The following is a 16,554-nucleotide window of genomic DNA, read 5'->3' on the forward strand; positions in this document are numbered from 1 at the left end:
AGTTATTTCCATTCCCTTTCTAGCACTGGCAAGAGCCTGTGGAAACCGTTCTTGCTCTGTTTACCTCTCTGCCTTCCCTCCCAGCTATGCAGCCTCCCCATCCATTGCCACACACTCATCTATATTCTGCAAAAACGAAAACAACTGCATAGCAACAACAACAAAACAACCAAACTCAAACTGCATCTGTTTGTTTCCAGACACAGGTTTCTGCATTACAGTGGTCTCCTGCTGCCTCCTTGCTCTCTTCCCAGAGTAGCCATGCATTCCTGGAAGGGTAGCTAGCTACAAAGCAAAAATAAGCCCTTTATATAGAAGCCCTGTATACATAAATACGGGATCCTGTCCCTGCATATATCTCATGGGCCAAATCTGACTATACTTAGTTCCATACAGCATTGTCTTTGACTAGACTGTCTATCTAATAAGACTGGAAATTTTAAGCCTATCTCTGATAGAAATAAGCCACATATTCCAGTATTTTATCATGTATCTGCCAACTGCCTCATTTGTTCAGTACTTGGACAGAGAAGCCCAGTATTGCTACCAGATAGACCCCAATGTTTATATATGTCCATTTCCTTTTAAAGCAAGTGGACATTAAATTTCTGCTGTCACTTTGAGGTCTTTAGACATTGAATAGCCTCTGATTCTGATGGGGAGCCTTCTGTGATACTTGGGATTGAGGCTGTCTTCATCAGGGATTCAGAAGCCATCAGAGTCCCTTTGGGGGCAGGGGTAGAATAAGGATATAAGGCTCACTGTACTCCAGAAACTCTGTCTACCTACATTCCCTGATGCTTTCCATGCTTTCTTTTTGCTTAGATCTCCTATGTTAACTTCAGTTTTAGGATAGCCTTCTGACGCTAAAGTCATGTGACTATTCTCACTCTAAATAAGTACCAGTTTTATGGAAAATGCAAAGGCATTTTATTTTATTTTCAAGTGGGTCATAAATACTTTTTACCAAAAGTTTGCTTTTTGACACTATTTCTATTTTATAATTATCCCTAATGCCCAAGGTAGAAATAGCCATTTAGTCACTCATCAATACTTACAGAGCATGCGCCACATAAGGACCCAGCATCAGTGATGGGGAAAGTAGTGACTCAGATTGGACATAATCCCTTTCCAAAGGAGTTGGTCATTTTGTGCAGGTAATGGCCATTAGTTAGGTTACACGGAGGCCATAACAATGGAGAAAAAACTCATGCTATCTAATACAGGAGATAAATGTGTATGACTTTATTTAGTATATTTTGCAGGTTGACCTACAAAAAGTATACTTGACCCGAAGGGATGAGAATAAGTAGGCATTGTGAAACTGAGACAGTAACTCAGCTTAAATAAATATGGAAGTAGATGGAATTCTAAGAAGTGCCAGGCTGCTGGAATAGGAAAGACAACATGCAAACAATTTGAAGAACAGCAAGAACCCAGAGTATTTGAACAAAGGGTTGCTCAGTGTGGAAGGAAGGGATGAGCAGTGTCCAAGGATTCCAGCATGGGCAGTGTTTACAAATGGGAGCAGCCTTCAGAATGTATGAAAAGAGCGGAGGAGCAAGGTTAATGTGAACCCCAGGAAAGCCAGGGCTGTGGGCAGCTTATCAAAACAGCATATTCTCAGGGGAGCAGGACAGAGCCTGGCACACTGAAGGCGAGCTATAATGTCAAGGCTGGAAAAACCGCCAGGGCATCTTGCTGTTCAGCACCCCAGGGTCTTGAACCAGAACTCCACAGTCCTTGACTGCAGATAAGATTGGCCACAAAGCATAAATGAGGTGAAATTCAAGAAAGGTTCATAGTTAGGTAGAACAAAGCTGTTGGAAAGGAAATCTGTGAGACATGCTGAGCACCAGAAGGGGTTGAAATAAACAGCTTTGTAAACTAAGTCATAAAAATACAAATCAACAGAGTCATCCTAGGAAAATTTCAGAGCTCTCAAACCAAGCAGAGGTGAGGGATGTTCTGGAGTCATGTGTAACACACAGCAATTATGGACCGGATTTTAAAGCAAACTTACTTCTTTTTCAGATGCAAATCTTAGTAGACTAAGTGGGAAAGTGTCTACCTTTGACAGGGATATTAGTTCTTTCTAATCAAAATTTGAAAACTCAGCTGTAGACTTGCATTGCTTATTTGTGGTTATTGTCCAGCTTATGTCCCAAGATGACATTAGAGAACAGGACTCCCACAGCACAGTCTGTGCAAAAGATTGAGTTCTTGAGAGACGGTGTACACTATTGTCGCCCACCATCGTTCTCTGTGTCTCACTGGAAGTGTCGGCTACAGGCTCCATACAGAACCTGTGTCGTTTCGCATAACCCAGTATCATCTTTATTTGCCCATCAGACCTCCTCCTTTTCCTAATGCTTCCTGGAGTCCTCTGACCCCGTGTATACTCTGAGGAACACACCGAATCCCAGGCTCTTTTCTCACTGTTAGAGTATAGTTGTGAAAGCGGACATTTCCTGTACCTGTTTCTCTTAAACTTGTGAGTATGAAGAAGGCAATTCATTATCTCCATGTATAGAAAGGAAAACAACAGAAGCCTAGATGTTTGATTACCTGTATTGTATATGATGTTCAGCCATTTTTGATCATATTCTATTGTACCCTAAAGAGATGCTATTAGTACATAACAGTCAATGATTTTCATTAAAGTATCAGGTATGTGGGAGTCATGTGTTCAAGAATGTCCTTCAGAAAGATGTCAAACTGGGCCCCCAGCTTGACATTCAGATTTTCTAGTCCCATTACTCTTCTTGGGGATAAAGGCAGTTTGCCTGGCTTAGTTGGGGAGAGCTAAACTGCACATACCCTCAACCCTTTAAACTATTTCTGAGACATTCTACAACTGTCTTGGAAATCTTGGTAGCTTTTTCTTAGCATTTAACAAAGCAGTGAAATTTCCAGAGATTGGGGGCGGGGGGGGGGGGGAGAAGAACAATGACATTAGGGGAAAACAATGAATCATGCCTTCATGAAATATTCATTCTATGGCTGAATATAGTAAGACAATACAATATTAATTAGCTTCAATTAGACATTCGATATATAATACATGCTTATTTCAACAATGCTCTCTGTACATACAAGTTTGTCAATGGAAAATAAATTTTCAGAAAACTTGGCATTTACCTTTGAAAGGAAATGGACCACTAAAAGTGTACATGGACATTTTCTTTTCCTGTGAATTGAGTTCTAAAAAGATGTCATTAACCATTTAGCAAAGATAAATATTAGCACATACTCTTTCTTCTGAAATTTTCTTATCTGAAGAGAGCTATTGTTAAATAGCCCAGACTGGTCTAGAACTCCCTCTGCAGAGCTAGCTGGGCTCATATTCTCAGTCTTCTTATCTCAGCCTCCTGCTGCAATTTTAGGTAAGGACCACTACACTTGGCTATAATGCATCTTCTTAGAGAAAGACTACTTGAAACAATTTTATTTAGATTGTTTGCCTTGCATTTAGATCTATTAAAGTATTTTTCTACAACTAGCTGTTAAAGTGCGGTTCCAGCTGAGGTTTGACTAGAAGGTAAAACTCATATAACAAGGAGTGACTGCTCTGCACTGCTGACTCTACAGAGTATTACCTAAGTAAAATCAGAGGAAGTGTCCTTCACTCTCCTCTGTCATTGTCTCCTGTTTATATATCATAGAAACTTAACTTTTTGCTCAACATTAGAAGTTATTCAGTTTGTCTCAGCCCTAACTTCCTTTCAACTGTCAGATATTCTTGTTTGGTGAAGACCCTTTCTTTTATACTCATCCCTGTCCAAATACAGGAAGTATAAAAAAAAAAAAAAAACCCAACTAGAAAGTATCTACTTCTACGTTTCCTAATGCTCTGGGCACAGTGTTTTCTTGATTCAGTTTCTTTTCTCATCCTTGGCTGAAAACAAAACCAAAGAAGCAAAAAAGAAAAAAAAACAAGAGAAAGGCTTAATCTTGTGGGGTTAAATAAAAGCAAGAATGTAGTGAAAGGAAGACTTCTTTTATGTAAGCAGCAGAGAATGTAGTGGTGGGTGGGGAGGGGGCTGGTGACTGCAAGTGCCTGAGGGCATTTTGGTCCCTATTGGTTTTCACATCAAATGCAATGGTGCCCAAAGATAGCCTGTATTGTTGTCAGTTAAATGGGATCATGAGTGTCTGAAAGGTGTTTGAGAATGAACCGAAAATCATTTTCACAAGTGGATGATTACTTCTGCCACATGTTAACCGAACTCTATCAGAATGGCCCAGCTTTTTGAGCCTGCATTAATTGCTCTTTCAACCTTGACTGAGGTTTCTCTTTAAGAAAGCCCTTTCCAGGACTAAACTACTCTATATATTGATTTTTTTTCTTTCTGTATTTTTCCTTGAAAAAAAATGAAGCCTTGTAGAAGAAAAGCTTTTATTATTCAACATGTAGATTGTTCTATTTCTTTGAATAGAGCTGGCCGCATAAGTGATCTGCCCAAAGTAATAGTCCTTTTTTCCCCCCAAGCACTGAATAATTCCCATCTTCTGTATACAATTATGTTTTTCAAATATTCATTAGTGATGATTTTTCCTCATAAAGTAAAACCATGAACTCTCACAGCATGGACTCTATGCAAATAAATTGTCATATTCTCCTTTCCATTAAGACTGTATGCCACCATTCTAATTGAAACTAAACTACAACATTTAGTAAAATGTTTGGAGGTTTTTTTTTAAGCATTCTTTGAACAATCTTCAAGTCAGAAAGATTTCATGAAGTATTTTTAAACTGTTTGGTTAAATGAGACCACTTCTTTCTTGTAACCATTTTCTGTCTCAAACATGGCATGTACAGTGTTAGCTATGCCCTTACTAAGAAACCACATGCTTCAGTTCATGGGCATTGTGTTAGAGGATGAGATAAAACTCAATTTTTAAGACTGATTAGAAAATTAGTTCTTCAGATTTCATTAACTTTTTATTATATGTATATCAGCATGAAATACATTGTATTTATAGAAAAAAAAATCCTCAACTTATTAGTAAAATGTTCCTCCATGGGTATTGGCTTAAAGGAAGATAATTCATAGATTGTTGTATTTTTAAATTGTCTTTTTAAAGTACTTATTCAAAGAGATATTGCACAAGACAGCATTGTAAATACTCTTATGCATGGAAATCTTGGCAAACAAAAACTAGTGTAAGCTGAGCTATTATTCCAGTTGTTGTCTTGTTTAAAGTTTATTTTTTTACTAAACTTCATGTTATGTAGATCTGTTGCTGCATACATAATACATACAGTTAATGATAGCATGCATACACTTAGTGGTTGCCATATATCTAAAGAAGTTTTTATTTTTGTTGCCCTAGAACATTCTGAGAGGTTTTTTTTTGTAATGACTAGGTTGATTTATAAAAGAAAACATTGAGAAGCAGCCATGATCTGTCTTTCATATTTCACCTGCTTTGTTAAGTGAAGACTTTTTAAAACAACGTTGCTTCCAGTGAGGTTGTTGTCCACTTGTTAATGAGATGTTCGAATAACCAGGTCAAACTGATGATAGAAAAATAAAGGCTGAAATATGCTGCATACGTTATGGGTAGAAACCTCTTGAATCTTGAAGTTTGAGAGAGAGAGAAAGAAAGAGAGAGAGAGCAAACACCCAAGTAGGCAAACACTGTCATTTTAATTTCTTTTTAAACTTCCCTCTAGCAGCATATTTTAGATATATAATAAAAAAATCTTGGATTCTGGCACTTGAAGATGTAATATGACTTCATTGGGTGGTTGAATACCCCAAAGTAAATGCCATAGGCCAGGAAACAGCGTTAGGGTTAATTTAGTTTAGTTTTGGGGGTTTTTTGTTTTGTTTTGTATTTGTTTGTTTGTTTGCCTCTTGACAGTGATTATTGTTTCTTGAGGAAAAAAAATCGCTGTGTCTATTAGAAACGTCCCTCACTGAGGCAGTGGGACTCCGAGAGCACCAAGGTGTTGAGACTGGCTAGTGAACCAAATGCTCCGAGGCTCTGTTCTGCTGTGTTAGGCCCCAGGACGGCATCCCAGATGCTGATTTCTTTGCTACTTAATCCAGTGTAAGAAGAGAAGATTTTAAAGTTAAGCTGGTAGTTTTGTATTCAAAGAGAGCAACTTCTTAATACTTAAGTTGGGTGTATCAGTGAAAGCAGATACTTTTAAATAGTATTTGAGCAGTTATTTTCAAGTAATCCAAAATACTCTAGTTATATGAGTACTGTGGTGCCCTGGGAACATTTCAACAGGGACTAGCTGCATATTTGGTATTAGCATAGGCAATGTGCAATAGAATATTTCCTTTGAGGCATCTTAATTCTTGGACCACATACAACTGCAGCTAGAGGACCTTTTACTTAAGACCATGTCCTAAGGGAAGTAGAATATGTTGCATGGCCATGAAAACCACTTTTGTTGAAATATTTTAAATGCTGTGTTTTAAGACAAATCCCATAGATGTTGAAAAATAAGTAAATGTGAGCCCCCTAAATAAATTAATTAATAAATACATTTGCTTTCACTTTAAAAATAAAGTAGAAAAATCTACAGTTTATCTGAGAACACTGATGTCATACTAAATACCTGTTGTTAGATTGTAAGTTGCCACTAAGATAAAAGTGTATATTTGCCATTTTGACAAGTATTTGGCAAATCTGATTTTTATCCTCTTAAAAAACAACTTTATTATTGAGATGGGAAGCCAGCAATGACTTGGCAAGTTTCAAAATACTAAGGAAGACTCCAGCTTCAGAGACAACCCAGCAGCAGGTCCTTAGTATTCTGTGGAAGTTTTGTCCCTTCAGAATGAAGTACAGTTTGACTGATAGCCCCCCCACACACACACACATATTTGTTTTGTAGAACCCTGTTTCTTAAAGCAACAAGACACCACTTCGTTCAGAATTAAAATGACGAGGAAATGTAAACTCGGTCTTTAAAATATACTACTATTTAAAACAACAAGAATATAACGTTTAAGGATCCATCTAATCAATTATATTGCCACTGTAGGTCAAATATTTAAACCTATCAGCCAACTGATTATGGTACTTACAGCAGTGTTCTGAGACTCTTTCTACAGCAATAAAAAATATATCAAGTTGTCTTTTATCGTTCTTTGAATCCAAGTCCTTTACTGTATACAAACTCCCTAAAAGTTAGTATAACTAGATCACACTTGAGAGAGTAATTTGTCTCTCCACATTAAGGAGCATCCCAGCATTAATATGTATGTCACCTCACATATTATCTAGTAAAACATAATTTCAGGGTAAATGTCTTATATTTTCCTAAAATTAAAACAGCCTTTTGGGACTTAGACACCATAAAAGAAATAATGTGCACCTCACATTAAACATTTTAAAAATGAGGACCTTAAAGGATGGCCAACAGCCATACTAGGTCTTCAGATGGTTTGAGAGAGAATGGGTTTTGATTTTTGTAAGATATATTCTCGTCAATAGACTGCCTAGTGCTTATATGATAATAATTTGTACTCCTTCTTCTCACTCCTCCAAACTCCAACCTTTCCAGGTAATCCCAACGCCCATCAGTAATGATTTTAGGCTCTTCTGAATTTTAACCATGGCAAGGGCCTTGAAAACTGAAGATCTCATTTAACTGGGAAAGTGTTTGAGGAGTCTTCTGTTACACTTGATACAAAGAGTTGAAGACCCTTGCTTTGTGCTGAGTGTTCAGTTTAGTCATATGAGGAGAAGTAGCTATGGAGCCAGAATGACCATATTCCCAGAATTTTTCTTAGCAGTGCTTTTTCGAATTATGAAAGTAAGGTGCCATCTCACTCACGGCCAGTGGTGAGGCAGCACACCATAGGCATTTTGGAAGACCAGTCTGACCATTTCTCACATAGCTTAAACATATGCTTTCAATATAATGCAGCAATCTAGTTTCTGGCCAGTAGAATACATGAAACGAAAACATGTGAACACCATAGCACAAATATTCATAGTATCTTTATATCTCATAAGCAGAGGCTTGAGAACAACATGCTACATACATTACAGTGGCATATGTGGCTTAGCAATAAATGAGAACAGACTCCTGGTACACACCATAAGAAGGATCAGTCCCTCAAGTGTTCTTCTAAAAGAAGGGACATAATGCTACGTGCTATATAATTCCGATGACATTGGAGAAAGCATGATGAAGTGTGGAGTCAGAATCGGAAGCACAGACAGAACTGAGGATATGAGGAAAGACTGGTCAGGGTGGGCACTAGGAACCTGGCATTCTACAAACTAAGTGCAGTCATGCCCACAAGATGCTGATTTTTAACTATTGTTTGTATCATCTCTTTTAATGTCAGCCTAATCATTTCTTACTATGTGAGATTTAAGTTTTCATTTGAAGCAATATTGGTAAACTGGTGGGGTTTTGATACATTTCTTACTTTTAAATATATTTTATACAATGAAAAGTATCAGTGGAGAGGGAGTTAGGCCTTGGAACTCGATCCCAAAGCCTATGTTTATAGTGAAAACAAGACACCTGTAAACTTTAACATATTCTTTTTTCAGTGTGTATATATCTTCTGAAGTATTTCACTTATTTCCATTTTATATGTAATTTTTTGATTAATATGAAATTTTTACAGAGACAAAACAGTGTGTGGTTTTTCCATAGTGTTTATCAACCACACTTCCTTCTTGGTAGCCCTTTGTTAACTGTTATTCATTTTTATTATGCATAGAACTCATAACATTTTCAGGACCATTTCATGTCTGGATGTGTTTGGCCAATTGTCCCTTAATGTATGTGTTTGGACAAACTCTCATAGTGCAATGGCACAAACATTTCAAAGTCTGACATCCAAATATCTTGCTTTCTAGTACACAATGTTCTTTCATTCTTTCGGTTTAGAACATTTTCCACTGGTCTCCAAATGTTGTCTGTCTGTATTCACCTAGCGTTCTTTGCTGTTTATCTGCAGAGAAACCAGAAGTTGTCATTCTAAATTCATTGTCCCCGTCGTTTTGCACGCTGTTCAGCTGGTTAGTACTCCTCACAGAAAACCTACAGTGCCATAACCCTCATGCTAATTTGCATGTGGTAATGACGGTCCATGTATCTCCCTGTTCACTTTCACTTGCATGTGACCCATCTGCCCAGCGCTCTGCAACGTTAGATGCTTTGGGAGAGCTGAGAAGCAGGCTGTGGTCACAGGCAGGGGTTATTCCCAGTGCCCTCTGTGTCTTCTGAGCCTCTATTAACTACTCATCCTGCGACTGCCCTCTTACACTAACCATCTATCATGTCCACAGTAGCAAGCTCCTTGGGTCACTGTTGTTAACCCTGTAATAGGAACGTGGGTGTGTGCATTTCAGAGGAGGGAAATTACATAGAGAAGACAGAAAGAGAGCAGCTGAACACCTATCCCCACAACCACAGACGAGAAATTAGAGGCTAAAAGAGAGGGCGTTTAGGGGACCTCAGGAAGAAACAGGGAACGGGCGAGAACAAGAATAGCCCACATGTCCACCCAGGGCTTAGCTGAGTCCACATTGCTTCCACAAACGCATGAAATGATCTTAGGTACATCTGGGTTGTCAAAGAGAAACTCACCATATTTAGCTGATGTGTCTGAAAGCAAATGAATAATGGATTGGGCTATTTGAATGATGCTTTCAATGCAAAAGCCCAGTTTTTTCTTAAATTTTAATAGCTCCTTAGTTCTTTATCCTAATTCTAATATTGTAGAAAAGAAAAGAATAAGGAAACTTATGTTTTCCCTAATTTCATTTCTCAGGAAATATCTTCATTAATATTTAGAATATTTATTTCATGTTTGTTCTCAGAGATGTCAAATCATTAAGTATAGGTATAATAGTAAATGCTCACCCTTTTCACATAGCCTTTTCATATAGTACATTTTTCTACATTTTATTAACTTGAACAATGTCATAATTTCAGTGGCAAAACAATATTTCCCTATGATTATACCACAATGGCATTTAGTAAATACAGCCTTCACCTTTGAGCATTTGTCACCAATTTTCAGTAACAAAATGCCATGTGTCCTGGTAAGCATGTACTTTTCTGTGTGACTCTGCTTATTACTTGAGTAACTCCATAATAAAATGTTAGGCATTTCTATATTTCCCCATGCTATTTCTCATGAGAAGGGTTTTCTGTTAACATTCCCACTGGTATTAAAGATGGTATCTCTTCATCCACTAGACCTTCATGACCTTTCATTTTCTGTGAAAACATTTTTTTTTAGAATTTTTTAAGAAACAAAAAGGTATGTTTGCTTTGTTTTGTAAAAGGAAGTGGTTGTAAGGCAGAAGCTAAATTTTTTAAACTGAAATTGCAGCTATAACAAAGTCTTAGATGAGCCATTCTTTATTACTTTGGGCTGTGCATAGATTAAGTACATTTGAATAACCCTTATGCTGGTAAGCCTCTACTTTCAAACTCAAATTGTGATAAGATTTGGAAAAAAAATAATTTTAACATAAGCCCTATATTTCCACCATGTTACGTTGCATCATTTGCATGATGTATTTTCATAGTAACCCACCTCGCTCACCACCACAAGCTTCCTTAATTTTTATTTCTTCCCTTTCTCCATGGCTGTTTCAGCACATCTTTTCTTTTTTTTTTAATATATTTTATTACGTATTTTCCTCAATTACATTTCCAATGCTATCCCAAAAGTCCCCCATACCCTCCCCCCTCTCCCCCATTTCCCTACCCACCCATTCCCATTTTTTTTTTTTTTTTTTTGGCCTGTCGTTCCCCTGTACTGGGGCATATAAAGTTTGTGTGTCCAATGGGCCTCTCTTTCCAGTGATGGCCGACTAGGCCATCTTTTGATACATATGCAGCTAGAGTCAAGAGCTCCGGGGTACTGGTTAGTTCATAATGTTGTACTACCTATAGGGTTGCAGGTCCCTTTAGCTCCTTGGGTACTTTCTCTAGCTCCTCCATTGGGAGCCCTGTGATCCATCCACTAGCTGACTGTGAGCATCCACTTCTGTGTTTGCTAAGCCCCGGCATAGTCTCACAAGAGACAGCTATATCAGGGTCCTTTCAGCAAAATCTTGCTAGTGTATGCAATGGTGTCAGCGTTTGGAAGCTGATTATGGGATGGATCCCTGGGTATGGCAGTCTCTAGATGGTCCATCCTTTCGTCACAGCTCCAATCTTTGTTCCTGTAACTCCTTCCATGGATGTTTTGTTCCCAATTCTAAGAAGGGGTACAGTGACCCCACTTTGGTCTTCATTCTTCTTGAGTTTCAATGCTTAGCAGATTGTATTATATATCTTGGGTATCCTAAGTTTTGGGCTAATATCCACTTATCAGTGAGTACATATTGTGCGAGTTCCTTTGTGATTGTATTACCTCACTCAGGATGATGTCCTCCAGGTCCATCCATTTGCCTAGGAATTTCATAAATTCATTCTTTTTAATCGCTGAGTAGTACTCCATTGTGTAAATGTACCACATTTTCTGTATCCATTCCTCTGTTGAGGGGCATCTGGGTTCTTTCCAGCTCTGGCTATTATAAATAAGGCTCAGCACATCTTTTCTATACTCATGAAGAACAGATGCCATGTTCTGAGGGCCAGGCAGGGTAGTTCAGTAGGCAAAGTGGCTAGAACACATGCAAAGAAGCTAAGCGTGATTTCACATGATTTAAATCCCATAGTTGAGAAGGCAGAGACAGGTAGCTCAAATAACTAGCCCTACCTACTCAGCAAACTCCAGGCCTGTGAGAGACCCAGGTCTAAGAAACAGGAAGGGACAGTACCTGAGGAGCAACCCCCGAGGTTGGTCTCATGAGCACTCAAACGTACAAGAGTATGTATGTTCACCTTCATACATGTATGAACACATGCAGCAAAGGAGTTCTATTTAGATGAATGACCAGATTAATCCTTTCAGTTGGATTACAAGTATCATGCAAAGGTAAAAGCCAGAGACGTAATGATGCTAAACAAAGGAGACTGCGGTTTGGTTTTGGTTTGGTTTTTTTATTAGCTAAATTTCATAGTGGAAAAAAAATGTTCAGTGGAGAGTTTCCACGAGCCACATAAGTCTCAAAATGACAGAGCTGGCAGAGACCTTGGAAATAGGAACACCTAGTGTTGTCCTCTAGTAGGCAAAGAAGTGGAAACGGATGGAATCGGGGCAGACATGGCAAGGTCACCCAGCTGGACCATGATGACCTTTTACCCCATGCTCTTGGTGCTGTATCCACCTCCTTCTCGGACTACACTCATCAGCGCCAGTCATCTGAGCACTGAAGAATTCAGGGCCAGTTCCTCCGTATCTCCTAAGAAACAGGCGTGAAAATAAAATTCCAACTGGTTCTTTGATTATCCTTTCTAACTCCTACTTTGTTCCATTTGTAGTAAGGACTGACAAACTGTAAGCCACATAAATCAATTCCCTTTCAGGAGTTGAGAATCAGCGAAGTCGCCCTGTAACCCAGAAGCTGCACATTGCCCCTCATTTCCAATAAGCTCACCTTTGCCTTTAGCAGGCTGGTCCTATAAATACCTATGGAAGCTGTATGGCTATGGAGACCCACGCCGTTATTTATGTACTGTCTGCTTGTTTTTCTTACCAGGTACCTGTATGCCCTTGGACAGAAGGTTTGGAAAAGATGGAAAAAGCGTTACTTTGTTCTCGTTCAGGTCAGTCCTTTATTTTCCTGTTCAGTAACAGCTCTCTGACAGTGACGCTCCCTCTGTTGGTTGTTTGTCTCAGTCATTTGCTTGTGTCATGTCTCCTTCTAATAAATAAGTATTAGAAATTAAAACTGGAAAAAAAAGAAATTCAAACTGACGACGATTGTAAATAATTTGTTTGAACGTGAGGTTGAACATTCATTATACGCCAGCACAAAAGACATTTTTGTGTCTCACAACAACCCAAGCAACTTATAGTAAGATCCCGGACCTTCTGTGCCTTCTCTCACTATACATTTCTTTATTGGCTGGTGTACTGAAATATAGCTGTGTTCCTTTGTCACCCTCTGTGTGTGCTCAACTACTTGCCTTAGCAAATTCAATAGTCATTGCAGAGTGCCACCATGAAGTTGGTCAGTGTAGAAGAGAAAAAAAAAATAATTTAGAAATTGTGTTGCCAATCAAGGCTTTCTAAAAGAATCTAAAGGATGCTTAGACAGTTCTTTGGGTGGGTGGGTGGGTTGGAATTACAGTCTACAGGTAGTGTGCAGATAATCTGTGGTCTATTTGCTCTCTCACTTTATATGAATATGTCATGTCTCTTACATGTTCATATAAATGTGCTTTTAAATCAAATTGTCCACCCTATTTCTCAGTGATTGGATTCTGGATATAGATTATTGGAATATGTGCTCGCCTGACCTTTTAGAATCATAAGCAACCTTTGTTCATAGGACAATCATTAAGTTCTACTTACATTAAAGCATAGCTCTCAAAATAGTCGCTTCATTCCAGGGTAAATTTAAACTATTTCATTCTCAGCGGAAGTATATAAAAAGAGAATCACTCTTGGAATCCTAACACAGAATAGCTTGTAAAATCTCATTGATTCCTGCCACACATTAGGCAAGCTTAACTGGGCTAGATCAGAGTGGTGTGGGGAAATGCCAGGGGAGGAAAATTATCATTTGATGTTTTCTAGAGATACAGTATTCCATTAGTCGCTGGGAAAAATTAGTTTATTGATGTCCCATGGCACATCAAAATCCATTTTATTCTTAGTTAAAGTGCAAACATGTCTTACATGGCTTAGAGTCATAATAAAAGGTATACACATGTGTATGCATATGCATACACACACACACACACACACACCAATCTTGATCTAAAGCACAGATAATTGCCTTGAATAAAGGTTCTCTGCCCCAACTTCTCAGTGGTCTCTCCTCCACTTAAGTCAAGCCTCTTAAATATTTTCTGCAGTTTTCAAGCTGTGCCTTTAAACTGGCACAAAACTGTAAATATATTTACGAAGAAATTCTAATATAAATTCTTCTGGATATTTTAATCGTGTTCCTGTTGTAGATGTCTCATCTGCATCTACCTGGGCAGGTTCATCATGGTGATTTCTCTTTGCCCCCTCGTTAAGAAGCATCCCACTAATTTTTCAAGGGGAAAAGAAGCTGCTTATTTTTGAGTTATGTTTCAGGAATTTCTATAGGATCACAGGTTATTCCATAATCTTAGATGATATGGAGGATAAACTACTTTTGAGCAAACTAAACTAGCTCGCAGAGCTTCACTGGTGGAAACGTGTGAAAAATATTAAAGTGTGTTTTAAATGTCGGGCAGATGGCATTTGTTAGTGAGATGACCTGGTAAATGGCAGTAATCTAAAAGTTTCCATTGTTATATGTTGGTTAAATATGAAAATTAAGATTCTAGAGACTGACTTAGAAAAGTCAAACAATGAGCTAAGGCTTTGAATCATGGGATGTCTTAAGATTATCATTTGCTACCTATCTTATTGTGTAGTAATTAGTAAGATGAATCCAAAATCTTAACACAAAATTATGTACTGTGATTATTATTTATTACAGTTTAAAAATAGAAAGAGGAATTAGAAAATGCCAAATTCATAAAATGGCTTGGCTTTGAAAGACATGAAATGTGGAATTAAGTTTTTGAGATAACTAAATATATGCTCTATTTTAAAATATAAAATGGAATCAAAGTAGTTGCTAAATCCACATAGTTATTAATTTAAATATAAGAAAAATTCTTATACCTTGAATTAATTTGAGTATATTATACTTGTTACATATCATAGATACATGTTAGGTATGGATATATATCTAGGCATACATAGATAGACAGATAGACAGATAGATGTGAACACACAGAGAGAAAGAATTCTGAGACTAAATGTCTGAAATATATATATGCCAGTACTCCAACAACTTTTTGAAGTTTCGAACACAATTGAATCTTCTTTCCAATTCCAAATGTAATGGGAAGACAAATTGAAAGCACTCACTTTGAAATCAAGATGGATATGTATGGAGATGCGATGAGAGTGACCCATTGGGAGGAACAGGGTAGTTTTTATTAGTGTTTTTAAAGACATCTCTCATTCTATCTGCACACAGCTTGTACGTCCATACCTGCAGGCTGCATTATTGAAAGGTGAAGGAGACATTTTTCCTAGGGAGGACAGTATACCCTGCTGTGTATGCTGCTGCCATCGGCACAATGGTGCTCTGGTGATAATGTGAATCTCATCACCACGTGTGAGTGTGGATTATGTGAGTGATACAGCTGGAAACCTAGCCATCAGCCCAAGAATTTGTACTCATAAAAATTGATTGAGAGTCAGGTTTGGCCAGCTGCAAAGTCATTGTTCCAAGTGAGCACTCGAGGAGCCACTGAGGTGAAAAGACTTTTCAAAGACTCGTATAAACATGAAAATCGGAGGCAAAAATGTCAATTTAAATTAGAGTCAAAAAATCAGAAAGCAAATTATTTGTTAATGTTGGGTATTTGTTTAGTTTCCTACATGGGTTGAATTCCTTTTTTATACTCTTAACCCTGATGTATTTACAGCAATAGATCTATTTTAATAACTGTCTAAGAGACTGTGTTTTAAAATTGAGGGTAAATTTTTGTTCAAGATGAAAGAACAATTACGAAGAATATATTTAAGATCTCTCCAAAATTAAAATTTCTCATGCATTTTTCTTATGTTTCCCCAATGTTGTAGTATTTGTTAGATTTAAGAAAGCATGACTGATATAAAGTACTTCAGATACTATATTATAATTCATATTATAATAAGAATTGGATATCTTTGAAAATTTTTTCTTCAGGTCATCAGCTTCAGAATATATTTCTTCTTTGGTTTGAAACTTTTTTTTTAATTTAACTAGGTTGAATTGTTTCTCTTGCAACCCTCTAACGTTTATTCAAATAGCTGTATAAGACAGATATTTGTATATTTCTGTGATAAGTCCAGGTTCTCCTGAGGTATTTTTGTCCTAACACATCATTTATGTATCTAATCTGATTGTTATTAAGTGATTACCCTGTGGCGAGCATTTGCCTAAAGCACTTTTAATGCATGATCTTACTTGCTCTTCAAAATAAGCCCACCAAAATAAGCCCAATTCCCCAACTGCACAGATAAGATAGAGTATGCAGGGCTATTATGTAATGTTCTCAAAATTAGCCTAGTATGAGATGAAGTCAAGCAAATCCTGTGCTGTTAGACAGTAGAGGCAAAGCTCATATTTCTTGTTCCCTATGGCAAATGATAAAGTGAATGCACACAACCACAGTCCATCTAAAGATAAACAGATAACCTAAAAATCACCGGGGATCATTAGCACCTTTAGGTACAAAACAGTGTTGCCACACTCAGGAAGTAACCCTGGAGTGGTGGCCTGAAGAGCCCAGGCTTACGAAAACGACTGACTGTGTGTCCAAGGAAAACTAAAGTATACATCTATGTTGTGTTGGCCCTGTGTCAAGTGTTCCCTGCTTGCTGTGGATGTGTCAGAATCATGACTTGAAGTTGCTGCAAACAACAGCAGGCTATCAAGACATAATGTTAATTACATATC

The 16,554-nt window shown here is 37.8% G+C and overlaps 1 protein-coding gene across 10 annotated transcripts in view; it reads left to right on the forward strand.

The window, feature by feature from the left end:
* The window catches only part of Cadps2 (calcium dependent secretion activator 2), a 558,168-nt gene that overhangs the window by 362,464 nt on the left and 179,150 nt on the right, over nucleotides 1–16,554 (forward strand). For all 10 annotated transcript variants that reach the window (XM_085840793.1, XM_085840791.1, XM_029478700.2 and 7 more), the window contains exon 9: nucleotides 12,595–12,661. In XM_085840793.1, coding sequence (XP_085696919.1) covers nucleotides 12,595–12,661 — 67 coding nt within the window. The remainder of the gene's footprint in view (nucleotides 1–12,594; nucleotides 12,662–16,554) is intronic.

This window comes from Mus caroli, unplaced genomic scaffold (assembly GCF_978045245.1).
Source record: "Mus caroli unplaced genomic scaffold, Mus_caroli_1 scaffold_7, whole genome shotgun sequence".
Lineage (NCBI taxonomy): Eukaryota > Metazoa > Chordata > Mammalia > Rodentia > Muridae > Mus > Mus caroli.